Raw genomic sequence first — 25,273 nt, 5'->3', positions numbered from 1 at the left:
TTGGATTAGAGCCTACCCCAATGGCCTCATCTTAACTAATTCCATCTGCAATGACCCTAGTTCCAAATAAGTTCACAATCAAAGTGTTTGGGGTTGACTGCAACATACACATTTTAGGGGTTCATAATTCAACCCACGATAGACTGTATATTAAATAATGTTATATCAATGTAATTATGAGGTTTGGTGGCTTCTTATTCTTACAGATGCTTGCTAAAGCATTTAGGTGCAAAGTTCAAGATGCCTGCAACTTCCTTTCAAATGGTTTAGCAAAATATATGCTATACATATGTAGAGATGGAGAGATATGTAGGTAAAGCAAAGGCAGGCAAATGTTAATTGGCGAATCTAGGTGAAGAGTATATGGAATTCAAATTCTTGCAATCTTTCTGTAGGTTTGGAATTTGTCAGCATAAAACAGTGGGAGATTAATCTTCTAAAACTATAAAAATTTGGAAATCTGAAAGTGTTTTGGCTAAATTATTGCTGAGCACCAGAGAAGCAGGCATTTCTCCAATATAGTGAGGGATGGCTCCAGGTCTTAGCCTGCCTGCTGTCTGCCCAGGATCCTCTGTTTGGGCCTCTGCACCCCAATAGGCACACATTTCCTGAGTGGGCCAAAGGCATTTTACATCATTATCTCACCAAACACCAGAACCTCCCATGAGATGGATTTTATGATTCCCATTTATATATGGGGAAACTGAGACTTAGAGAAGTCAGGTAACTTATCCATGGCTGCATAGCTAGACTAGAATCCAGGTTGTCTGGCTCTCACTCCTGGGCTTCTAACCAGGCCATAGGATTCGATGGACACCCTCCAATGCCATTCACAACCAGACAGTGGCACCCCGAGTCTCTTTATTTTCCCCTAGCTTTAGGGCCCACGATGAGCCATAGGGCATAGCCATTGGTCCCCCAGGCCTGCCCCTGATCCTAGGGCACATGCCCTCCCCTCTTCTCAACCAGCCCAGCCTCAAGGTCTGGGTCCTGCCCAGCCATGGACACCCAAGCTAAAAACAAGTGAGACCCCTCCCAGACCTCTCCTCCTGGAGGGGCAACAGGGCATTGGATACCCCTGGTATGCCCTCCAGATTCACTTCTTCCCTTCTCCACCCTGCTGTGCCTCCAAAGGTAGCCACTACAACCTGTGGTCACTGAGTTCTTGGGCCTCTGGTTGCTAGTTGAGTTTGGACAAAGGGAGGCAGGAGATGGGAGAGAGTACTACTGGAGATGGAGGAATTTACTTCCTGGGCTGCCTTCCTGCTCAGCCATGGCCAAGTTCTACCAAAAGCCCGAGCTCCTATCAGGTAACACCATTGCTTCTTCCCGCCCAGGTGGCTTGGGATTCTAAGTTCCCCACTGCTGCCAGGGCTAGGGCACTGCCATTCTTTGATGGATTCCCTTAACACTGCCCACATTTTTATAAACCATCCCTCTGCTATTAAAGTCTATTCATTGGCCGGGTGCAGACTCACACCTGTAATCCCAGCACTTTGGGAGGCCAAGGCAGGAGGATCCCTTGAGGCCAGGAGTTCAAGACCAGACTGGGCAATACAGTGAGACCCCATCTCTACAAAAAATAAAAAAATTAGCTGGGCGTGTTGACACACATTTTGTAGTCCCAGCTACTTGGGAGGCTGAGGCAGTTATAGTGAGCTATGATGATGACACTGTACTACAGCTGAATGACAGTGAGACACTGTCTCAAAAAAAAAAAGCCTATTAATTTACTCCATTTGAGTCACCTGATTCCTGAAAATGCAGGGAAGGCATCTTATCTGTAACTTTCCATGTCACTCCCACTCCTCCCTCCATCCCTGACACCCCATCTTTTGAACCCTAGGTGGACAGATCCAGGCAGAGAGACCAGCAGCTTACAAAGTTGTCTTTATTAGTTTCTTGCTGCTTCACAGAGCATCATGGTCTGTCCCTCCTGGGAATGTGGCATTTGAGGAGATAAATATTTATTTTGCCCCCCACACCTCAGTAGGGGGAGGTTTAATAAAAATAGTAATATAATAACAATAATAATGACTATGATCAATAATAAAATGCCCCCTATGTTCCCCTAATACACAGTTGGTCGAAGCTTTGAGGAAAAGGAACCCCCTTTCTGGGAAGGGCCAGAGCATGCCTGGAGACCTGGCAGTGGCCGCCCTGGATGCCCATCTCCCAACAAGAAGCCCTTATAAATACCCTCCCCATCCCGTCCCTGCCTAGGATTCTCTTCCCCTCTGAGAGGTCTGGCTGACACTGAGTCCCCCTGTTCCCAGTCTCACCAAGCTCGTCCCCAGAGAAGGGACTGTAGGACTGTGTTCTTCCAGCTCCCACTCCTCCCCGCTCCTTTTCTCTCTCTCTTCTCTTCTTCTGCATCCTTCTTCTTCATCCCTCCCTCCCCCTCTGCATGGCTTCTGCCTCCTTCCGATTATTAATACCTCCTCCTCTACTTCCTTTCTCATGCCTCTCTCTCACCTCCTTCACCTACATCCTCTCCCTCCTCCATCCTCCTTGTCTCTGGATCAGTGCCTGTCTTTCCCACCGAGACCCTGAACACAGACCTTTCCCACCCAGACCCTGAACACAGACCTGGACTTGCCCCATCTTGGCCTCAGCTGGGGACCAGACAGTCTACAGACAAGATCCCCAACCTGCTCCCAGGGACCCGGTCCCTCTCCATCCCTCATCCCGACTCTCACAAGCCTCCTGGGGCTTGGTACCATAAGAGCTTTGGCACAATCACCCCTGGACACCAGGACAGAAAAGGGGCCATTCCATTCCCAATGGCTGGCACAGGCTGGGGCTGGGAGCAGAGGGGAAGGCAGGATGAGGACTGGGAGTCAGGACCGCCAAGTCCTAGGAACCCAGGCAAGCCTCTCAGTCACTGCCCAGTCCAGGACCTCCCTGAGTCCGAATTTCCATGTCCCGGACCAGCCGGAATATGGCATTTCTCAAGCTTTGTTCCCTCACATCTTTCTGTCCTGGGATTGGGGTGGGCCCTGGCAGAGAACATCAAAGTGTGCTCTCTGATTCAGGGGCCGGGGGGAGGCTCCGGGGCCGTTCTGAGACCTGGAGGGGAAAGAGAAGGATGTCAGAGTGGGAAGAGGCAGGGAGGACTATTTCCTCAGGGGGCCAGTGTCTCCCAGAGGCCTCCCTAGGACCCATCACCTGCTGTAGCAGGGCCCTTGGAGGAAGCCAGATGTGCAGTGGAGTTGGGGGGGGGGGGACATAGGTCATTGGAAGAACCTGGAGAACTCCTACTTAACCCTAAATGAACTCAAAGTCCCTTTGCTCATTCACTCCATTCTTCATCCAGTCAACAAACATGCTTTACTCTGGGCAGAAGAATGAAACCTGACTCCCACCATCAAGGAGCCCACAGTGGAGAGAGGACAGATACCCAGGAGAAAACCACAGTACAGCAGGAGCTGCAGGGAAGGAGTTGGGGGGAGGGGGGTGGCAAGGTGGCACCAGCCCCAGGGAGGCAGTGACCACCTGACCAGTGGCCAGGAAGGCTTCTTTGAAGGCGATAGTAGTGGGCACCTTGGAGGGAAGCCTAGGTGTTAATCAGGTTAAAGATAGGGAAGGGCATTCAAAACAGGGGGAACAGCAGGGGCAAGAGCCTGAAAGTGTGAAAGAACACGGCCAGTTCCAGGGCTCTGAGTGGCCTGGTGTGACTGGAGTGGGTGTGTGTATGGGGGGCATTGGAGATGTGGCTGGAGGGTGAGTGGTGCCTTCCCAGCTCCTCTTAGGTCTTCCCCTGTCCCCAGTCAGAATGGATTGCTCCTTCCTCTGACTACCCACCATGGGCTGGGCCTCTGTTAAGAGTTCCCAGAGCTCCCCCCGTGTGGCATCCTCCCCCTGTGCCAGGCACTGTGCTGAGCCATTCCCAGGTATCCTCACCTCACACAAGTCTCACGAAAATAACCTCATTTTACAGGTGAGTCAAAGCTCAGGGAGCTTAGGCACCTTGCCCAGGACCACACAGCTGGGACAGTCAGAGCCAAGATTCCCACCTGGCCGACCTGCCTCCAGGGCCCTGCTGGTGCCCACTGGTGGGGTCATATCGGTAAGAGTCCGCATCTCTTAGGATAGAGGGCAGGGATGGGCTCAGCTCATTCCCTAGCCTGGGGTCCCAGAGCGGGGGGCCTAGCACAGAACAGAACTGCCTGTCCTTTGAATGGCGGAGGGTAAAGCCCCTCCCACCAGCTCACCTGTATTAGGGAGGCTGCTGGGCTCAGAGATCCCTGGGGGCAGGACACGGACTCGCTGGATAGAGATGTCCACGGTTTCCTCTTCACTGCTCCAGGAGCAGGATAAGGGGACAAAAATGCCAAGGTCAGATGTGAGGAGCCCACAGCGGGTGGGAACTCGGGGGAGGGTGTGGAGTACTGGGCTGCCCTTACTGGGGTCTGCATGTCCAGCGAGGCCGTCACTGCCCACAGAGGCTGGGCGACGCAACGCCTCCGAGAAGCTGTGGGGCCGTTGCGGGCCAGAAGTGCGGGCACCTCGGCCCTTCCCTTCCGGAGCCTGTTGGGGGACAGTGCAGAGGGGCTAGGACCCGGAGGAACAGGATACCAGGACGAATGAACTGCCCTCTACCCCCGTCCTGGAAGTGCTTGAGTCCCAGCGCCGGAGGGATGAGTCACAGGCCTGTAATCACAGACGCCTGCGATTGGCTCGAGCTCACCACAGAGGCCGGTGATTGGCTCCGCAGGACTCACCCGGGGCGGGTCCCTGGCGCTGGGCCTCCCGTTGGTGGGGCCCACGTGCACCAGGTGGTTGAAATTGGTGGGCGGTGAGATGAGTTTGGAGCGCACAAAGGGGTCCTTCAGCATGTCCCTGCAGGTGGGTGGAGGGTGTGTCGGGAGCTGGGCGCGAAGCTCAAGGCCCCTCAGCAGGCGTTTCTTCGTCCCGCCCACAAGGAGGCCCCGCCCCCGGCGCCGCGCAGGCGTACCTGCGCTGCTGCTTCTGCAGCTCCTCCGACACCCGGAAAAAGAAGCGGCGCTTGCTCTTGGTGCGGAATAGCTGGCGCCGGCTGTTGTCGGTGAGGTCGGGGATGTCGAACTCGTCCTTCTCTGTGGGAGAGGCAGAGAGCAGGGCGGGGCTCACAAGTCCCCAGGGCCCCAGCGAGCTCGCGCTCAGGTCACACACACACACTCCCTCACCTGCCAGCTGGTTCCTGAGGTAGGTCAGGCGGACCTTCTCGGTGCCATAGAGGAACAAGGAGCCCTCTGGATTCAGGGGCCGCACCTGAGGTGGCAGGCAGAGGTCAGGCCAGGCCACCCAGCCCCTTCCCAGTGCAGCCTCAGGGGTCTGGGGAAGCCCTCACCTTCTTGAGCGGCACCGTCTGTACCCATTCTGCTCGCCTCACGTCAAACACATCGATGGCGCTCTCGCTGGACACTGTCAGGTAGGGGGCTGCATAACCTGCAGGCAGGAAACTGCCTGTGCTGTGCAGCCCCCAGCAAATCAGGCACCTCTCTGAGCTCATTTCCTCCTCTGCACCCCAGGGACCCTGTGCCCTGTCACAGCACAGTAACTTCCACACTCCACGCAGTGGTCCTTCTCCTGAGGACCCTACGGGCTGCCCTACAGAACCTCCACGGCAAATCAGAGGTAACAACTGTGGAGCACGCACTGCATACCTGGCACAGGTCTAAAGACTTGGCATGTTTTTTCTCCCTTAATTCTTTCCTCTCTCTCTCTCTTTCCAGACAAGATCTGCTATGTCACCCAGGCTGGTCTTGAATTCCTGGCCTCAAGCAATTCTCCCACTTCAGCCTCCAGAGTGGCTGGGATTACAGGTGAACCACACCCAGTTCCCTTAATTCTCAAACTCTGAGCAGGTACTGTTATTATCACCCCTAATTTACAGATGACAGAATGGAAACCTGGGAGCTAAGTAATGGTCAAGGTCACCCAGTGAGGGCTGGGATTTGGCCCCAGGCAGTCTGGGTCCAAAGCCTACAATGCTGACAGTCTGTGCTACACTCAAGCCACAAGCCCCATCCCAGAAGAGCCATTGCTCATGAAGGAAGCTCTGTCCCTTTTCCAGCCCTTAGCCCATCATCACACCAGTTACTTGTGAACGCACCTAACTGCCAGACTGCCCCACTACCCCATTCATTCATTCATCCCTCCGAACATTCACAGCCCCTGCAGTGTGCCTGCCTGGGCTGCGTGCTGGATATAGATGATGAAACCAACAGGGCCCATTCCCCAGGCCCCCAGCGCACCAGGCCAGTCGTTCAGTAGGAGGTGATGAGCCAGGACACAGGTTTGAACGGAGAGGTAGGAGAGCAGAGAGGGGAAAGACCAGTGATGGGAGGGCAGGGCTAGGAGCACGAAGGCACTAGTAACAATGACAGCAAGGGCAGCAGTCATCTTTAGAGCGCCTACCAGCTCCAGGCCCTGCACTGACACTGGAGCTGGACTTGGTTAAGAGTTTGCTGGATACAAAAAGACGGAGAGCAGCTTAGGCATGGAAGAGGAAGGTCCCACACAAGCCACTAAAAGCAGAACAGGCTGTGGTTGGGCTGGAGGATGTGCACTGGATCAAGGAATGAGATGTGTGAGGCATCCAATACCAAACTCAGGAGTTGGGGCAGGACCCTGTCTTCACCTATACACCGAAGGTGCCTGGCCCCCCAGCCAGGCCCTCTGCAGGCCTTACCCCAGCCTGTGGGTGCTGCTGGCCACAGCAGCTCGTGGCCACGAGACTTGCGGCCTGTGCCATCCACGTAGACGCCAGCAGTGGTGAAGAGCAGCAGGAACTCACTGAGGCTGAGCTCCAGGGCGCCCAGTGCCTCGCCCAGGCCCCCTCGGGACGGCGGCAGCTCCTCAGGCACCAGACCAGACCCCAGCACCAATGGTGCAGCCTCATTGAGCAGCGGGTAGACTGTGAAGCCACCGGCGGCACCCACACACAGCCGGTCGCCCAGCAGCCCCAGGCTCTGCACAGGTGCGGGTGCCTGCAACTCACGGATGCGGTGCTGCCAGGGCCCTGGGCCTGGACCCAGCTGGTAGCAGAGCACTTGGCGCTTGACAGCTACACAGAGCACTGGGGTGCGATCCTGCAGGATGCGCCCAGTTACCACCATCTGGCAGCCTCGAGACTCGGGGATCTTGGCACCTGCTGCCTCTGTGCTCTCCAGCTCGGCCAGTGCAAAGAGGCGCACACTGGGGCCACGGCCACACAGCACGATCAGCAGGCCCGCTGTGGGGCTCACGGCCAGCCGCTGCACCCGCCGGCACTCCCCCACCTGGAAGATGTCTGCAGGGTTGTCGAAGGGAGAGTGTCACCCACAGGTGGGTGGAAAGCAGCACATTCCCATCCTCCACTGTCCCCTGGGCTGACCCCACCCATGCCTGCCCTTGGCATGTACCGTTGCTGTGCAGATGGATCACAAACAGCCCCTCCTCGGTGCCCAGAGCAAGCCGCTCCTGGTCTGGTGGAGGGAGGGAGAGGGTCGGGGGTCAGAGGGTCTGTCCAGTGGTGGAAAAACTGGGCAGTCCACCTGCCCTTGCCGAGCCTGTTTCTCTTGAGGAGGTAGGGGTGGTAATAGTCCCACTGTCCCTGTGTCGCCGGACCCTTCTCTCCCTCGATTCAAAAGAGGAAAAGCTGTGGGGGCAGGGGGTAGGTGAGATGCCCACCACCTTGAGCTGTGGGATTTGTGGTAAGTCACATCAGCTCTTGGAGCCTCTGTTTCCCCTATGCAAACTGGGGACAATTATGGCACCTCTCTCACAGGGCAGCTGTGAGGAAGAGAAGCAGCAATGCTGGTGGCTGGGAAGCAGAGCCCTTGCTCAGTAACGCCCTAACCCCTCCAGCTCCCAACTGCCCTAGGGGACCCACACGCCCTCTCCCATGGCTCCCACCCTGAGCGAGGGCAGGGCTGGCTCAGGGGCTCAGCTGTTAGAAGACTAGGAGTGCTGCTTCAGGCATCTTTCCCCGCTGTAAGTCACGGAGGGGCCCTGCTGAACGTGAGTGAGCCTCATGGCAGCTCCGCCCAGGAGATGTGAGGCACCGGGTGGGTGGTTCTTTGGCTGCCCACAGTCCCCTAGCTGCTAGAGAGAGCCAGGACCGGAACCCTTGTTTGTCTCATTCAAAGCCCTTGCTCCTTCCACTTGCTTGAGATTCTTTTAGAAAAAGCAGAAACAGGCACAGAGAAATGCAGTGGCGAGAAGCCAGGCTCCCTGCCCCGTGGCCCAGGACTCTTCACGCAGCTGTGCACAGAGGAGGGCAGAGAGGATATGTGTGCAAAGCTGGGTCCACGGCTCATGGCTGCAGGGAATGGGCAGGGATGGTGGCCCTCTGGACTGTGCCTGGGCCAGCACCAACCCTACGGGCCCAGGTTGCTCCCTCGAGGCAGCTCACCAAGGATGGCAGCGCAGAGTGTGTGGGGCAGCAGTGGCAGCCCGTTGTCGTAGGCCTCCTTGAGTGTGTACACGGGCCGAGGTCTTGGCCGTGTGTCCAGCAGCAGCCGCTGCAACTCGCCCAGCATGTGCAGCCAGCGCTCCCGCTCCCCCTCGCTCTCGGCCAGCAGCAGCACGGTGCACATGGTAGGTGGCACGGTCAGCTGGGAGGCTGTCACCTGCAGGCAGGGTCCAGGCTGGAAGGCTGTGGGCTGAGAGCCTGCCATCCTGCCTCCCTTCCCACCTCACCAGCCAGTGTGCACAGAAACTGAGTGTGTACTTGTTGGGTGCAGCGCTAGGCCCTGTCCACAGCAGGGGACAAGCCAGTCAGGAGGTCAGACAGCATGCAGACAATTGCAGAGGACCGTATGACCAGCGCCATAATAGGGCAAGGACGGGCCTTGTGGGAACAAGAGTACAGCCCCTACCCCAGGCCAAGAGCTGAAGGATGACTTCCCAAGGGATGTGAAACTTCTGCCAGAGCCTAGGGGTGAGTGGACTAACCAGGCGTTAGTCAAGGAGGGTGAGGGGCTGGGGACCGGCGGGGGCTGCCAGTTCCATACAGAGGGAACAGAACATGAAGGACAGAGGATAAGGCGCACAGGGGTACAGGGAACCCTTGGAACTGGAGAAAGCAAGGTGTGGCCAGAGCAGGGAGAGGTGCCCGGGGAGAGGGCTGGGAGGCCTGCAGGGTCAAGGCCTCAGTCAGGAGCACCCTGAGGGCGATGGGAGCCACAGAGGATCCTAAACAAGGCAGGACGTGTCCAAATGCTCATGTGGGAAGCTCACTGTGGCTGCAGGATGACAAGCTCATTAGGGCCAGAATGGAGGCCACTGTGGCCAGCATGTGGAGAGGGAGGACAGTGGCTGGATTGGGGACAGCATGGGGAGGCAGTGTGGCTGGCCCATTGCGCCCCAGGCACTCACCCTAAAGATTCGTGGCAGATCCTTGGACTGAGCATGGATGACATCTGAGGCCAGGACAGGAGTGGCTGAGAACTGGGGATCCCTGGGAGGTCCATGGAGCAGGTTAGAGATCTCATTGTCCCTGGCTGCCCCCTCACCATTAGTCCCAGGCAGTGTCCCGCTGCCACCACCCACCTCAGATCCAGTGCCTGCAGGAGGGCCCCACTGGCTGGGCTGAGCCGAGGGTCAGGGGCGTCAAATAGCAGCAGGCGCGAGTCGCTGAGCGCAGCAAACACCCGTTGCCAGCCCCGCCGGACGCCAGAGGGCCGCGGCACCTGGGGGAAGGCAGGCATGGGAGGGCCCGCGCGCGAGCCCTCAGCCCCCCATACCGACCCTCTCCCCCAGCCCCTGCTCACCGACAGGAAGCCCTCGTAGGCAGTGCCCGTGCCCGTTTCGGGGTGCACTCCCAGGGCTGTGTGGAGCAGGTCAGGGGGCACGGGGCAGGGTGGGGCCTGTGGGACACAGGTTGAGTGACAGAAGTAGCCGCAGGCTGTGGGGAAAGTGGGAGAGGGCAGATAGGGTGAAGCTCGGAAGGGACAGCCTCGAGCCAGGACTTTAGGCATTCCCAGCCCCAGCTTTTCTGAGGCCATGGTGGCACCTGAACTGTCACCAATTCCCCAACAAGTGAGAAAAGAAAGACAAAAACTGAGCAGTGGGACATTGGACCAGCAGGTGCCAGTGACCCTCGGTTGGGAGAAACAGCCTGGGTGTGTCAGGGTCACACACATGGGGGCTGTGGCTGGAGTGTGGGGAGCGGGTGTGCGGAGGGCTGGGGCTTCTCACCGTCACAGCCCAGGCCCTGGCGGCCCAGGCCCAGCATCAGCGAGGTGCAGCGGAGACACTTGGTGGGGGATGGGAAGCTCCGGGGGCGCAGCATGTGTGAGCCAGGCTGGGGATGGGGAACATGCCATTACCCATGCTTGCCACAGCCTCCCAGGGCCCTGTGCCCATCCCTGAGGGCTCAGGCCACCCCAAATGTGTCTGCCCATCATTATGTGCGTGGAAGGTCCCACAGAGCTTGGCAGAATAGTTTGGCGCCCCCACCCCGCTCAGCCTGCTAGGTGCTGACCTTAGCAGGAGGACCTTCTGCAGGGGCTGTGGTGGCTGCAGGTACTCTGGGGAACACAGTCTGCAGGAGGGAAAGTGAACAGGTGAGAAGGGCAGGGGGTGGGGCCCCGCCCCCCAACCTTGGAACCTGCCTGTGCTCACCCCTGAGCGCAGGCTGCGTCGGCCCTCTGGCCTCAGCTCTGGCTCCATCCCAGGCCTTGGGGCCTCTCCTGAGATGCCAGTCTCTTTGGCAGGATCCTTCTGGGGATGGGAGAGGGAGGGACAAAGTCAAGGCCCCTGCACCTCGCTCCAGGACTCCTCCCCAAACAGCCCTTCTCCCTATCTCTTACCTCTGAGCTCCGGAAGGACAAGAAGGGAATCAGGGAGTTTGACGGCTTGGGGTCTGCAAGCAAAGAGTGTGGGTCACTGGGAATGGGGTCCCTGGCCCAATGAACCTGGGGCCAGCAGGGGCCTCAGTTAACCGCCTGAGTAAAACAGGGAAAGGACCACAGGCTGGGTGCAGGGCTGGCACACAGCGGGTGCTCAGTGAGTGCTGGTGACAGATGGCAGGGTAAGCAGCAGAGTCCGAGAACAGACTCCTGTTCCCACAGCCCTGCCAGGCCATTGCCAGAGCCCCTTGGTGGCCATGAAGCTGTGGTGGGGGCCTGGCTCCAGAATGGGCAGGCAGTGGCCACTCACCCCCTGGCCCGCGGGCCCGCAGCTCCTCCCGCAGCGTGGCCAGCTCCTGTTGCAGGGCCTGGCTCTTCTTCTCGGCTTCTTGCAGACGGCTGGGAGAGAACAGCAGGGGCTCGCCACCGGGCTCTGCACAGGGCCCAACCCTGCAGTGCCTGTCCCCAGCCTCACCGCTCGGCCTGCAGCTGGGCCTCCTGCACCTGCGTCAGCCGCTCCTGCAGGCCCTGCTTGGCGCGGATCTCCGCCTCCAGCGCCGACTGCAGCTCCAGCCTGGCCGAAGCCTCCATCTTCTGGAGCCGTCGTGCCTTCCACTGGTGGTCCTGATGGCCATGGGGCACACAGGTAAGATGCCCTCTGGGCCCGGCTGCCTCAGGGGCCCACTCCCCCAGAGCACACCACTGCCCATGCCTCCTGGCCAGGCTCAAAGCCCCAGCTCAGCCACTGACCTGCTGTGAGCGCAGTGTCCCCACCTGCAGAGTGAGGCTACTGGCACCCTGCACCCCCTAAGGGTGTCCCTGGGGCTCACCAGCGGCCGGGCAGGGAGTGTCTGGGTGCCCACGTTCCGCAAGGACTCCAGCTCCTCGGCCATCTTGGTGGCCAGGGCCTGCAGGTAGCCTCTTGAGACCTTCTCATCATTCACCCTGTTGGGAAAGGGGCTCAGGGTTAGGGGCTGGCCCTTCAGCCCTCCCTGGGCCCACTCTGGCCCACCAGCACCCACCAGCGGAGGATGTCAGCGATCTGGGCCTCCCAGTTGCTCTCTGTCTCCCGCCGCTCGCCCTCCAGCTGCTGCTTGCTCTGCTGCTCCTGCGCCAGCTCTTCTGCCAGCTGGGGACCGGGTGGGGAGGTGGCTGAACCCCAGGGTGTTCCAGCAGCCCTGGCCATCTGCTTTCTCCCTACAGGACTGCCAGCACCCAGAGCCCCATCTGTGTCTTGCTCACTGCTATAGCCTGCCTGCCCAGCCCCTGGCAGCTCCGCCCACCCTCCTGCTGGCTCTCCTTCCCTCTCTTGTCTACTCTGTCCCTCTGTCCGCCCTGCTCACCCGCTCCTGCTCCCGGCTCAGCCGCCGGTTCTCCTCCTGCAGCCGGCACAGAGCCTCCTCCTTCCCACTTGGCCTGGGGAGGAGAAGGCCGAGGCAGTGACTCCCAGCCTGGCCCGGGTCCAGCCTGTCCCCACCACCCCTCCTGCCCAGCTCACCCGTGGCTGTGGGCCTGCTCCAGCTGCTCCCGCAGAGCGGCCACTTCCTGCCTCAGTTGAGCTTCCTGAGGCCCACCCTCAGGCGGTCCCGTGCCATTGGTCTCAGAGGCTGTGTGGACCGTCTTGAGGACATGGAAAGGGGTCAAGGCAGGGGCCCAGGAGGCCATGGTCCACCCCCCCTGGGACACAGGGGTCAGGCCTGGGGGAAAGCACCTCTTGCCAAGGGGGTAAGACCTCACTACCTTGACCTGGGAACACTCCTCAAGGCTTCGCTCCCACTGTCCCTGCAGCTGTGTCACCTCCTGGCTCAGGGTGGCCACCTGGGCCTCCAGCTGTGATGGGTGCAGAGGCAGGCCAGTGCTGACTTTGCCCACTCCAATCCGTCTGCCCCACCTCGCCACAGACTCAGGCTCTGCCAGCCACAGCAGGCACGAGGAGGCAGTGGGCTTTGAGATCACCCCTCCTGCTCACCCACCTCCCTCTGGGTAGCCCGGGCTTCCTTCAGCTGGGAGCTCAGGGCCTGGGTCTGGCTGACTATGGCCGCTTCTCTCTTCTGGGCCTCCTGCAGCTTCTGGGACAGCTCCTCCTGCCGCTCCTGGGCTCTGCATAGCTCCTGCTCCTGAGCCTGCAGATTTGCTCGAGCCTCAGCCAGCTCCTGGGGAGTCAGGGTGGGGAGGACAAGGCCCAGAATCAGGGCAAGGACCTCCACAGCATGGAGCCCTGGGCCACTCACCAGCCTCAGAAGGCCCTCACCTGGTGGAGCCGGTCTCTCTCCTGCCATGGGTCACTGTCCTGACCTGGGCTATTAGCAGGGGACCCATCCGTCTGGGACAAGGGGGCATGGCTGTCCTTCAGCGTCTCTGCCAGGAATAGTCACTGAGACCTGCACGTACTGACTGCCCCAGCCTCAGCCAGGTACTGCATGTGCAGTGTCTCATAGAACCTTCACCACGGCCTGGGAGGTGGGTCTCCTTGGCCCATTTCCCACATGTAGGTTGAAGGTACTTCCCCAAGATCACACAGCATGTACAGAGCAGGGGTAGGAATGGAACCCAGGTGGGACTCAGCCCCAGCGTGGGCGTAGGATGGGGCCAGCAATACCTGACAACCTCTCCCGTAGAGTCTGCACTTCCTTTTGTAGCTGCTGCAGCTCCCAGTGGTCTGAAGGGGTGTGCAGGGCCTCTGGCAGGGGAGGCAGCCCCCATAGGTGAGCAGCTGCTCCTGCAGCAGCAGCCCCCAGGGCCAACATGCCCAACCTCAGCCAGTCCTCCCCAGCTGCTCCCCGTACCTTGGCACTTCCGGTTCAGCTCTACCTTCTCCTGCTCCAGACAGCAGAGCTTCCGCTCCAGAGCAGCCAAGGGCTCAGAGCTGCCCTCAGGACTGGGACTGGGGGAGGACAGGGGTGACACATGTTGGCAGAAAGCCCCCTCCATCCTAGTGCATCCAAACACTCCATCACCCAAGACACACCCAGACCAGACCTTGCCCTCAGGAGAACCCAGGCTGGTGCCATGGGCAGTGGCTCCAGGGCACAGGCTTCACGGTCCTGGGCCCAGGTGTAAGCCCTAGTCCTGGCCTTTCCAAGCTGTATCACCTTGAACCTAACATAGCTTCAGTTTCCTCACGGGCAATGGTGGCAATAACAAGGCCTCTCCCAGGGCCATTGAGAGGATGTGGTGACACAGGCCAAGTTGACCCTGATGAGTGGGGGTCAGAGGCATTTCCTGTACCCCAGAGCATGCCTCACCAGGACCTTGCCACAGTCTCACGCCAGCCCCTCAAATGCGTGATCATCCCACCCATTTTACAGAGGCACTAAGTGAAGCTTGGGAGCCATAGGGGCTTCAAACTCCAGGCCTCTGGCTCCAAGTCTAGTCCATCCTCAGCTTGCCATGGAGGGCACTGAGAGAGCCACATGCTGGGATGGGCCCAGCTGGGCACAGGCATGGCCTCACCAGGACCCTGAGGACATGCAGGCTCAGAGCACTTGTCACATGCAGGCACTGGGTAGCCATTCTGCCTTCCTTCCCGGTGCCTGGTGGGCTTCCAGTGTCCTCCAGGCCAGGCAACCCCCAGCTTCCCACCAGGTGTGTGAGGACTAAACTCACCTGCTGGAGGTATAGGTAAAGCCCACGAATGGCAGGTGGTGGCCTGAGAAGGCCCCGTGGGAGGGTGGTGGCAGGGTTCCCTGCAGGAGGAGATGGGAGGAGAGGCAGAGTGAACAGGCAGAGCTCCAAGAGGAGGCCTGGGAACCAGGAGGCCCCTGGGGACCTGCTCAGGTGGGAACCTAAGGGCATAACACGGCCCCACCAAAACGGCACCCAGTTCCCATGAGTCCCTGAGGATGTGGCCTCCCAGGGGCTGCTGGGAGTTTTCTTCCTTCTGCAAATGCTGATTAATAGGATGACACCTGGGATCAAAGGACCTTCACTTGGCACAACCCACTCCAGCACAGGTGAACGAGCTGAGGTGAACCATAACTCTTGCAAGCCCCTGGGGTCTGAAGGCCTCACCCCTAGCCCACCCCAGGGAACTTCTGGAGGGTTCCCACAGCTAGTGAGGGTCAGGGCACCTCCCCGCCTGCAGTAGCATCGGCCACTCACTGGATGGTTGAGGGTGTCATCATCCACATCAAAGTTGGAGGTGTCCATGGGCCCTTGGAGCTCAGGGACATAGGGGGCAGTGCTGGCCGCCAGCCGCTCCCAGTCCACACCTTCAAAGAAGGGATGGTTCCGGAAGTCATCCAGCCCGCCACGGCCCAGCCGCTCCTCCTGGTGGCACAGCAACTGTCGGATCAGGTCTCGGGCGCTGGCTGGTACATCAGGCATATCCGAGGGGAACTGCAGGTGGTCCTGCGGGCAGGGGAATCAGGCTGGGTCAAGTGTCCAGGATTCCAACCACACAGACTTGGGAGTCCCACTGCCCTCCCTGGAGCCCCAGAGCCTGGCAACCAGACCTCATGGTTCATGATCTTGCCATAGGTTTCCACCAGGGACTCGGCGTAGAAGGGCGTCTCCCCAAAGAGCAGCTCATAGGCACACACTCCCAGTGACCACCAGTCACACTGAGGGCCGTAGTGGCCCCTGCCCTCCTCCATGGCCTGCAGGATCTCAGGGGAGATATAGTCCGGTGTCCCTACTGCCACTGATGAGTCCACCTGTGGGGGGTGGTGTTGATCATGCCATGAGGGCAACTTCGGGCGTGGCTGGGGCTGCTGGCCCCTCACCACAACCCTGGCACTCCAACCCTGCCAGGGCTAGGCTGGCCTGATGCCCCCCACCTGGGGCCTGGGCCTCCCATTGCTCTGAGAGCTTGGCCTGCCTGGTGTCCCTTGATCCCACTCTGGGGTGGGGTCCTTACCATGCCGCTATTGTTGAGGCGCAGGCAGGAGCCAAAGTCAGCCAGGCGAATGTGTCCATTCACGTCCAGGAGGACGTTGTCTGGCTTGACATCCCTGGGGGAGGGCAGGGAGTATGAGGGGCTTGACCTGTATGTGTGGATGTGTGTTTAGGCTCATGCTCAGGTGCAAGGTGTGTGCGTGCACATGGGAGGGAGAGAAGGCTGGTGGCCAGGAGGAAGCAGATGGCTAGATTGGGGAAAGGACCCTTGAGGACAACCCTTGGAGGCAGGAGAGTGTGCTGTCGGGGCTGCAGGAGCCAGACAGCCCCAGTGCAGACCATGGCTCAGCCACCCATGAGCCAAGTCACCTTGAGTCAGGTGCTTACCCATGCTAAGCTCTGACTTCCTCAACTAAAATGGGGACAAGAGCAGCCCTCACCACATATGCTTTCTTAGCATAACGATTCAAAGGAACCACATATGAAGCCCCCAGCAGTGTTTGGCACACGCTGAGTGCTCAGCAAACAGCAGCTCTCCCCAGAGCAGTCAGCAGGGGCTGGATGGGGCAGGGGGCTGTGGGGCCCCACCTGTGGACATAGCCCAGCTGGTGCAGCGAGTGGATGGCTAGCACCATCTCCGCCAGGTAGAACTGGGCCAGCTCAGGTGGGAGGCGGTCCTCAAAGCGGCTCAGCAGTGTGAGGAGGTCCCCACCGGCATAGTAGTCCATCACCAGGTACTGGATGGCAACACGTAGGGAACAAGAATCAGCCTGGGAGGAAGGGGCACCTGCAGCCTCACATTGGTCCCATGGGGCTCTGGGAAGGCAGGGCTGTGTCCCCCAGCACGCCTAGGGTAGCCAGTTCCCAGCCAGAGCTCAGGCAGGAGGCTCCAGGCCCAGGAGCTGGTAGGGAGTGGAAGCCTCTTTGTCTCAGTAGAAGGAGTCTCTCTCCTTGGTCCCAGCACCCCCAGCTCCCCAGGCAACCCCCCTATAACCCTGCAGAGTGTCCTCACCAGGTACTCCTCATCTTGGAAGGCATAGTGCAGAGTGGTCACCCAGCGGCTGTCCCCCTTCACCAGAACATCCCGCTCCTCCCGGAAACAGGCCGTCTGCAGCAGGTTTTGGGGAGCAGGGGGTAGGATGGGATCAGAGCCCAGGAACCCCCACCCCTGCCTTGCCAGCTCAGGGGATGGGGAAGGACTTAGTAAGTCTAAGGGCTCAGATGGAGGTCACGGCTCTGCTCTCCCCAGGCTGCTTTGGATGAGCCCGAGCCCACACTTCATGGCTCTAGGCCTTGGTGTTACTGTAAGGAAAAGGGGAACAACTCTGCTTGCTTTTAAGAAAGGTTTGTAGTGAGGAAGGGACAGGAGATTGGTGGCTGTTGAGGGTGACATCCTTTGCCTGGTCAGCAGCCACCTCCGCCCCTTCCCCTGGATGCCCTAGAGGCCTCAAGGGCAGCACATACCTGCCCCCACCCACGTGAAGGCTGCCAAAGGCCCACCAGACCCCACACTGACCTCAGCTCTCTTCAGCATCTCCCACTTGTGCAGCATTTTCATGGCAAAAATCTGCCCACTGTCCCTCTGCCTCACCACAGCAACCTGAGGCCACAGGGAAGGCTGGGGTCAGCACAGCCGGGTGGGAACACACTCCTCCCCACCTACCCCAGGCCTTTTGCTCACCTCCCCGAAGGCCCCTCGGCCGATCACCTTCAAAATCTCAAAGTCATCTCTCTGCAGACGCAGCTCTTTCACCTTTGTTACGAAGGGGCTGGCTGAGGGAACATGGGGTGGGGCTCAGAGTGCATGCAGGGCGGGTGGGGGGCCAGCTCCCTCTCTCACCTTGGGAAGCAAGAGCTGCAACTCCTGTGAGGCCAGGGCAGGGATGCCCTCCCCAGTGACAGCCTCTGGCTAAGGGGTCCAGAGAAGCTAGAGCCCATTTGGCAATGATCAGGAAGTGTGGAATGTGAGGGTCCTGGCTCAGCTGACCAATTGGCCCCCAGACCTCTCTGGATCCCCATCCTCAGACTCCAGGCAGCCTCCACCCCAGGTGTTGATGGGATTTGTGGTCCTCCCCAGCCTAGGGCCTGACCCTGGCTGGCCAGGTTGCCCTGGGGACCATGGGGAGACCATTCCCACCCCAGCTCACAGTTCTTGGCCCCCTAACAGGGCCAGGCCAGGGCCTGTCTTGGGAAACTGGATGGGTGACATTCCTTGTCCCTAGAGAGGATTCTCTGCCATTTGGGAGCTGTGGGCCTGGGTCTGGGGACCCTGTAGGCATAGAGGAACCTGGTGAGGTCTGGGGCAGCCCCAGAGCAGGGAGGACAGTGGCTCTGCAGGGCTCTGGAAGGACAGGCTCTGTGCACCCCAAGTGGGGCCCCCTCGGTCTGGAGGCATAGATACCAGTCGCCCGGGTGCTCACAAGACTCAAAAACAGAGCCAAAACACCTTCCCATGGCACAGATGCTAGCACCTGAGGGTGTGAGCACTCAGGAACCCCTCCAGGCCTGACCAGCCTACAGCTCTAAGCCCTGCCTCCCTCCCGGGAGGAGGCCTATGCCTGGCCAAGAACCTCCTCCTTCCTAGCAGTCGGGGATGCCTCCGTAAGGGGCATCTCTAGCCACTCCCAGGCCCTTCCCAGGCCTGGAGTAGCCACAGGCTGGAGGGAGGGAACTGGGTCTTGGGAACTTAGGGAGGCAGGAGTGACCATTCAGGACAGGGGGCAGCTGTGGTCTGGCACCCTGCCTCAGTTTCCCCTTGCCAGGAGGTAAACTCCCTGCCAGCTGGGCGGGCCTGTGGGTGGGACAGAGAGCTGCTCCACAGGTTTATCAGGCAGAACCCCCGCAGCGGGGGTGGTGTGGAAACCTCATTACCAAAATTAATTGTCTCTTTCCCAGGTCTGTGTGTGGAGATGGGGAGAAGCAGCCACCGGCCTCCGAGCAGGAACCAAGGCCAGAGCAGAGGGGTGAACCACCAGCCAGCCAGAGGCCGATGCCCAGGGCCCATAGGCATGAGGATCCAGGCCCCCAGGACTGGCTGCCCAGTCCTCTTCCCTTGCCACAGGGCATGGGGGCTCTGGGCAGCAGCAGGGACAAGTTGGGGCAAGAGAGGAATGAGTCACCGCCCTTTGAGTTACCTCGGGAGATGTCAACAGATGGGTCCCCATGCTGGGGTCCCAGGTAAAGGTGCCAGAGGCAGGCAGGGAGGAGCACACATGTGTGTGCAAACACACACACGTGTGTGGTGAGGTGATGACAACACAGACACACGCATAACACACAGGAGTCCCAGGGAGACAGGCAGGCAACAGAGGCAGGGGCCGTCTGACTGCCCTCGGCCTGGACAGGAGGCCTGGGGCTGGGGGCCAAGTTGCTGGCACATCTGGGTTGCAGGCACCCAAGTGTGCCAGGCCAGGCCTTGTGCCCGCTCAGAGCTCAGGAGCGCAAGGAACGCTAGTCACCCACTGGGCAAACACCCGTCTCACCCCACCCTCCAGGCCAGGCCCCCGTGCCTTACTCCCATGGCCTGGCCGGGTATAATGAGGGAACCCTCTGAGTGGCGCCAGGGCCCACTGTAGGTTCAGGGTCACCCCAGGCCAGCCACTCCCGTTGACTCAGATGAGTCAACCAGGAAAAGGCACAGACCCACCTCCAGCCAGGCCCCCCTCCCCGGCCCTGGGGGAACAGCTCTCAGGGAGCCTTGGCCAGCAGCTGGCAGAGACCAAGGGGCTGAAGTTGGTTCCTAAGTCCAGGCTGCGGTGGTCCTGTACGCAGGGAGATGGGCGTGTGTTTGTGTGTGCGGGTATCTGCAAGTGTGCAAGACTGAGAAAGGCTGTGGCAGTGCACGGCACAGACGGGGGTCTGCGTGGGGTGTAGGGTGTGGGGTGTGATGTGTGAGCGAGAAATCTTGTACACAGCTCCGTAGGGCGTGCCTTGGGTACATGTGTCTGCGGTCTATACCTGGGCACAAGTTTGCGTGTGTCTGTGTGAAGTGTTTGCTGTGTACCTGTGCCAGAGTCTGTGAGTGTGAAGGGGCATGTGTGCATCTGAGTGAGGGTGAGGTGCACAGGTGAGTGAGCCGGCCGCGGGTTCTCCTGTCAGGGCCAGTGAGGAGAGTCTGCGAGGGGAACGTCTGGGGGTGCAGGTCCCTGCGGGAGGGCCTGTGAGCGTGGAGCGCGTGGGGTCCCGGCGCGGGGTCCCTAGGGCCGCCCCCCAACCTTGCCGCACCGCCACTCACCCCAGCTCAGAAACTGCGCCACGTTGCGCTCCCGCCGCAGGGGGGTGCTGCTGAGTTCGTGGTGCAGCCCCAGCAGCAGATCCAGGAGGCCGTCGAGCCCGGGGCCGCCGCCGGCCTCGCCCCGCGCCAGCCGCTCCAGCGCGCGCAGCCGCCGCTCCATGGCTGCGGCCCGAGCCCCGATCCCTGGCTAGAGCCCAGCCACCCGCATGCCCGACCGCATGCCCGCCCGTCGGTCCGTCCGTCCGTCGGTCCGCGCGTTCACCCCCCACCCTCCCGCCCTCCCCGCTGTCACCTTCCTCCGCCGCAGCCTGCGAGCCCTCACCTGGACGCCGCGCCCCGCCCCCCGCCCCGCCCCCCGCCGGACGGGCAGGTGCGCGCCGGCCAATGGGAGCCGCGGCTGAAGGTGAAGGTGGGAGGGCGGAGGGGCGCGGGGGTGGGACCAACTCCGGCCAGGAAGTGGGGGGGCGGGACGCGGAAAGTAACTCCTGGGCGGGGTGGGGGTGGGGTCCCCCCGGGTCTAAAAGACCGCCTAGATTCCTGCGCGGCCCCGGGCCCAGCTCTACCTGGGCCCTCACCGGGCCCTAACCCAGGTGGGAGAGGCCTGGAGCACCACAGCTTCCCTCTCCCCCTGGGCAGCGGCCGCCTCTCTGCTGGGTCAGGGAGAGGGGCTGGGGACGCCCGCGGTCCCGGAGCCGGATGGGAGTTGTAGTTCGCTCTCTCCCAGGTTTGCCCGCGCTTGGCACCCACTCATCCACCCCCAAAGTTTCTCATCTCACTTTAGTCGTATCGTTAGAGCTGCCCCGGGAGGCAGGAAGGTGGGGTAGGGATGATCACACCCATTTGGCAGATGGTCACACTGAGGCTTGGGAAGGCTGAAGGTGAATTGAGGGCCTGAGGATGAGGAGGCTCCGAAGCTGGACCCCTGGGGTGGCGCTGGGCTGGGCCTGAGTCTCAGCCTGGAATGTGAAGGGCAAGGAGAGGTCCCGATGGGCTGCCAGAGACCGGCGGGAGGGGAGGGGCTGACTCTGGTGGTATTTCTGATTTCTGCCCAGCTGTAGCCAGCTGGGCTGGACCAGACGCCATGGGACTTTGGGTCTGTCCAAGACGAGAGATTAAAGGGTGGAGCATTGTAGTGGCTTTAGACAACACATTCTTTCTTTAAAAGATCTGTTCAAGGGTTTGCCTCCCCTCTCAGACTGGGACCTCCTTGCGGAGGGACAGGGCGAGGTTCCCCGCCTTGGCGGAAGAGGAGCTCTGTGTTTGTAGAGCTGAACTGAGCACCCCCTGGCAGCAAACAGGGTGCTTCTCCACGTCAGGGGTCTCCCATGTGATCTCAGGGACTCTGCCCTGAGGCTTCGCAGGACGCACAATCTGAGAAATATTTGGGGAAACATAGTCCGGATGTGTTACCCAAGTCAGTCAGGCCGGAAAGGGGAGCCAAGATTCAAACCCAAATCTGGGGATCCCAGTCACTGTCTCCGGGTCTCCTGGGAGGGGTAGGGACAGGAGTTACTCTGGTTTGACAGAGCCCTCCTGTCCCTCGGAGGGATTCTGGGCCCTCCTACAGGCGGGGCGGGGGTGGGGCCCCCAGGAGGTGAGAGGCGCCTGCTCCTTCAGGCCACAGGAGGGCGCCAGAGACCAGGGGCGGGGCAGGCGCTGTGGCCGGAACGAAGTTCCCACCTGGAGAATCGCGGTGAGGGGGGCCTGGGTTGCAGGCGGACCTCTCCTCCGCCGCTGCTCTTGGACACCCCGATCGATCCTCCACCCCCACCGCAACACGGCCCCAGGGGTCCGCTGTCGGGGCCAACTTGTGAGGCCTCTGGGTGCTGGCTCATTCCCTGTGTGACCTCTGGTGAGTCTGTTAACCTCTCTGAAGGCTGAGTTCTCAGAAAAGTCCATCCTCCCCCGCATCAGACGCCATCTCCACACAGTACGGCGCAGCGGAAACTGAGTCCCGGACAGCAATAACGGAGTCCCCAGGCCAGGGGCTGCCTGTGGCCGTCCCTGCCTCTCTTGCACTTTATTAGTTTTTGTCACATCTCTTTTGCAGGCTTCAGTTTCCTTGTCTATAAAAGGGGGTCGGGCCCCTGCTCACTCCTGTGCAGCTTCAATGTCGGAAAGTCCTTAGAGGCGCAGTCTCTGCCTGGTCCGTTCCGGCCTCAACAAGGGCCAGGCCTCCAGCCCTGACAGAAGCAGCTCCTGGACATGGCCCCGCTTGGCCCCAGCAGATCTGTTCTCTGATCCCGTGTCAGCCAGACCCCCCCAGGGCCACAGAAACCCTATGGAGCCCTGCACACGGTGGCCCCTCTCGGAGTCCAGTGAGAGGCACCTCTCCCCGCAGAGCCTCGGCCCAGCCCATCCGGCCGTCAGGTCCCCTCTCCCTTCCTCCTCCTCTGTGGTCACTGCTTTCACCTCACCCCCCAGCCCCTCTGGCAACAGCTCTGCCCAGCCCTGGGGGGAACAAGTCATGCTGATAGCACCTTGCGTTCCCATGGGGCTTCTTGGCATTTCAAAGTGACTTCAGATCTGTTATCGTCACGAGAGCCCTGCCAGGAGAGAGTTATCATTACCTTCCTTTCACGGATTAATACACTGAGCTGCAGAGACTGGATGGTGCCAGCCTTGAGCTCCTTCCCTTGGTCCAGAGCCTGCTTGAGTCCCCAGGTTCCGGGCTAGGTCAGTGCCTGGCAGCAGAAGGGAACCATGTGGTGGCACCTAGATGCTGGGGACAGGGGCAGGGAGAGGCCAGACTGCAGTAGACTTGATGTAGGCTTCCGCAAAGGGCCTTGGATGGAGAAAAGGAAAGTGTCAACTCAGCGACCCAGGGCTCGCAGAAAGAGAAGGTTCAGAGGCAGTGAGAAGCCCAGAGAAGGGAGCACAAGTGACTGGCAGGGGACCCGTGTTCTTGACCCCAAGAGCATAGCCCTTTGGGTATAGGAGGCAGCTCAGACACAAGGTAGGCTCTGGGGGTCTGTAGCATGGCAGTCACATCGTAGGCACATGGCTGTGGCGGCCCCTTCCCCAAGGCCCAGGGAGTCAGCCTCCAGTAGGTGGCCTGGGCTGAGTCGCCCAGCCCCAGCCTCGGGATGCAGCTCCCAGCAGATGGTCCTGTAGGGCTGAGGAGAATGGCAGCCACCGTTGCCCTTGGCCACTTGGGAACCAGAGCGTGGTGTCCCACCTCCACCCAGGGGTCAGGGGATGAGCCGCTGGCTGTGGGGTCATACAGCCCTGTCCCTGCTGACCGGGCATGTGGCCTTGGGCAAGTCCCTTCCTTTCTGTCTGGACACTGTTTTTGTGTACAATGGAGAACTACACCTGCTCAGGTGTGAGGGACAAATGAGGTACCCAGTATGGCTCCCAATAGTCGTCCTAACTTTGCTCTCTAGAAGGGACTCAGGCAGCCATGTGGTTGGAGGCGGACGAGTTGGTAACCCTTCCTCTGCTGCTCAGGCCCCCAGTTTTATTGAAATGTGTGACTGTTGGGGGGCTCGGGGAGGGGCTGATGGAGATGGCGGGGGTTGAGAAGCCCCCACACCCCGCCCCCGCCCACCCGGCACACCAAGGGTGTGTCCTTGGAAAAGTCCAAAGCTCCAAATGGGTGGACATATGGTGGTTTCATCATCCTGATTTTTCTTCCAAAAACCTTCCCTGCGCTGCTCCAGCAAGCCATAGGGGCTCCTACGCTCCACAGTGGCTGCAGCCCCATGTGGTTTTACAATTATCCGTCCCTCTAGGTGCAAAGGAAGCCAGGCCTGGGCCCCCTTGGCCACCACCCCTCTGGCCCCCAGGCGCCACTGGGTCTGCAAGCTGCTTCAGGGAAGGGTGGGTCCAGCCTGCTTTGTTCTGGGTGTTGGGTGGGGCACTGTGCTCCCTGCACCCCACCCTACCCCCACCCCAACTAACCTCCCTGGGGTGCTCAGCCAAGGAGGCCACAAAGATGGGCCTCCCTGGGGCTCTGCCTCTGTGAAGTGCGGCTGCTCCTGCCTGTAGGACTGGCTGGCCCCCTGCAAGTGGCAGAGCTGGGATTTGAACCTGGGGCTGTCTGCCCAAGGGTGCCCTCTGTGTGCTGCCCGAGCTGTTGAGCTCTGAAGCGGGTGGGCAGGAGCGCTGGCAGGATCCTCCCGACCCCTCTCCCCCCTCCTCAGCCCACCCTGGCTCTGCAAGTCCTGCCAGTCCTACCTGCAGCCCGTGTGAGATAAGAACAGGGCCCTGGGTTGGATTTGTGGTTACTGTCTTTGTTTTCTAAGGAGCAGAAGAAATGTTTATTCTGAATGAGACCTTACCAGCAGCCTCTACATAGAAAACAGCTGCTGTGCGGGCAGGGGCCGAGGCAGTGGTGGGTGCTTTGCCTCCTGGGTCCTGGGCTCTGAGGTGCCACTGGGTGGGAAACCCTGATCAGATTGCCCCAGAAGCCTCTTACTCCAGAGGCTTGGGGACTGGGTGGAAACCCCCTCCTTTGCCCCTGGAGAAGAAGTCCCCTAGGGAGCTGGGGAGGAGGGGCCGGGGCTAGCCCTCCAGGTAGGTGGCCACATCCTAGTCCACATCCACTGGCCCTCCCCAGGCCTCTGTCATGGCCCAAAGAAGACCCCTCCCTGAGTTCTGGGGCAGACATCTGGCCTCAAGCCTCAGCTCAGCAGGCACTTCCTGGGGCAGCCCCCAGGGGTTCAAACTCCCTGTGTCACCTGCAGGGCCCCACTGGGGGAATGCACGTAGGGAAGGAGGGCAGGCAGCTTCCCTGACTCGCGGTCCACGAGCACTCCCAAGTTCTGTCTTTTCTCTGATGCACTAACTGCTCCACCTCTCTTGGGTGACACCTGCCAGCTGAGGGGCTGTCCCAAGCTTTCAGGGCTCAGGTTGGAGTGACAGCATTCAATCTTTGACATGGCTTTCTCAGCCCTGAGTGCAGCTGCAGTCTGGGGTGGGTAGCGTGGGGGATCACCACTGTGTATTTCTTCTTAAAGCATGCGGTGGATTAGAAGCCAGGTGGAGAGCGGGCTCTGGGGTGGCTCCTTCCACGACCAGTGCTGCTCCGGCCATTCCGGCCATTCTCGTCTTGGGTGCCCTGGAGGACACAATTGGGTCCTGCAAACCCTCAGGCTCTTGTTTACATCCTGCTTCTGCCAGTTTGCCTGGGGCAGTCTTTACCCAATTCTGTACCCTTTTCTGTCTCTCCACTCCCAACTTGGTCGCCTCCCCTCTGCTGGTACAGTCTCCCTATCTCTGACATCACCTGGGCCTGCCCAGCCCCACCCTTAATTGTACTTTTGATGCCGGCCTGTCTGCTTTGTCCATCTTTAGTCTTGGCTTCCCAGTCTGTAAACCACCCTTGGGGCCAGCATGGTGCCAGGCTGGCTCTGGAGCCCAGAACCCTTTATTTACTGAC

The 25,273-nt window shown here is 60.2% G+C and overlaps 1 protein-coding gene across 1 annotated transcript; it reads right to left on the bottom strand.

Annotated features, from left to right (window-relative positions):
• Positions 1-2,076: 2,076 nt before the first annotated feature.
• CDC42BPG (CDC42 binding protein kinase gamma) lies at positions 2,077-20,161 on the bottom strand. Its single transcript, XM_069471636.1, has 37 exons — positions 19,891-20,161; positions 17,338-17,429; positions 17,173-17,256; positions 16,669-16,764; positions 16,245-16,393; positions 15,679-15,772; positions 15,275-15,475; positions 14,922-15,170; positions 14,427-14,506; positions 13,607-13,704; positions 13,420-13,500; positions 13,072-13,178; positions 12,794-12,973; positions 12,561-12,650; positions 12,319-12,440; positions 12,164-12,236; positions 11,843-11,949; positions 11,651-11,765; positions 11,296-11,444; positions 11,131-11,219; positions 10,782-10,834; positions 10,594-10,692; positions 10,454-10,513; positions 10,168-10,273; positions 9,741-9,874; positions 9,520-9,659; positions 9,346-9,427; positions 8,381-8,597; positions 7,389-7,451; positions 6,677-7,276; positions 5,333-5,430; positions 5,169-5,253; positions 4,958-5,078; positions 4,725-4,842; positions 4,407-4,530; positions 4,215-4,300; positions 2,077-3,069 (listed from the first exon to the last, which is right to left on the bottom strand). The coding sequence occupies exons 1-37, from the start codon at positions 20,048-20,050 to the stop codon at positions 3,013-3,015; spliced, it is 4,659 nt and encodes a 1,552-aa protein (XP_069327737.1). The 5' UTR covers positions 20,051-20,161; the 3' UTR covers positions 2,077-3,012.
• Between the last annotated feature and the right edge of the window lie 5,112 nt (positions 20,162-25,273).

This window comes from Eulemur rufifrons, chromosome 6 (assembly GCF_041146395.1).
Source record: "Eulemur rufifrons isolate Redbay chromosome 6, OSU_ERuf_1, whole genome shotgun sequence".
In the NCBI taxonomy this organism is placed as follows: Eukaryota; Metazoa; Chordata; class Mammalia; order Primates; family Lemuridae; genus Eulemur; species Eulemur rufifrons.
The sequence above is the reverse complement of the archived record's forward strand: the minus strand, read 5'-3'. Positions and strand labels throughout refer to the sequence as shown.

Excerpts from the sequence above, each read along its gene's own strand:
- CDC42BPG (XM_069471636.1), bottom strand. The coding sequence starts at position 20,050 with ATGGAGCGGCGGCTGCGCGCGCTGGAGCGGCTGGCGCGGGGCGAGGCC. Across the intron at positions 16,765-17,172 it reads AGATGCTGAAGAGAGCTGAG|ACGGCCTGTTTCCGGGAGGA; the intron begins GTCAGTGTGGGG and ends AACCTGCTGCAG. Across the intron at positions 13,705-14,426 it reads TTTACCTATACCTCCAGCAG|TCCCAGTCCTGAGGGCAGCT; the intron begins GTGAGTTTAGTC and ends GTCCTCCCCCAG.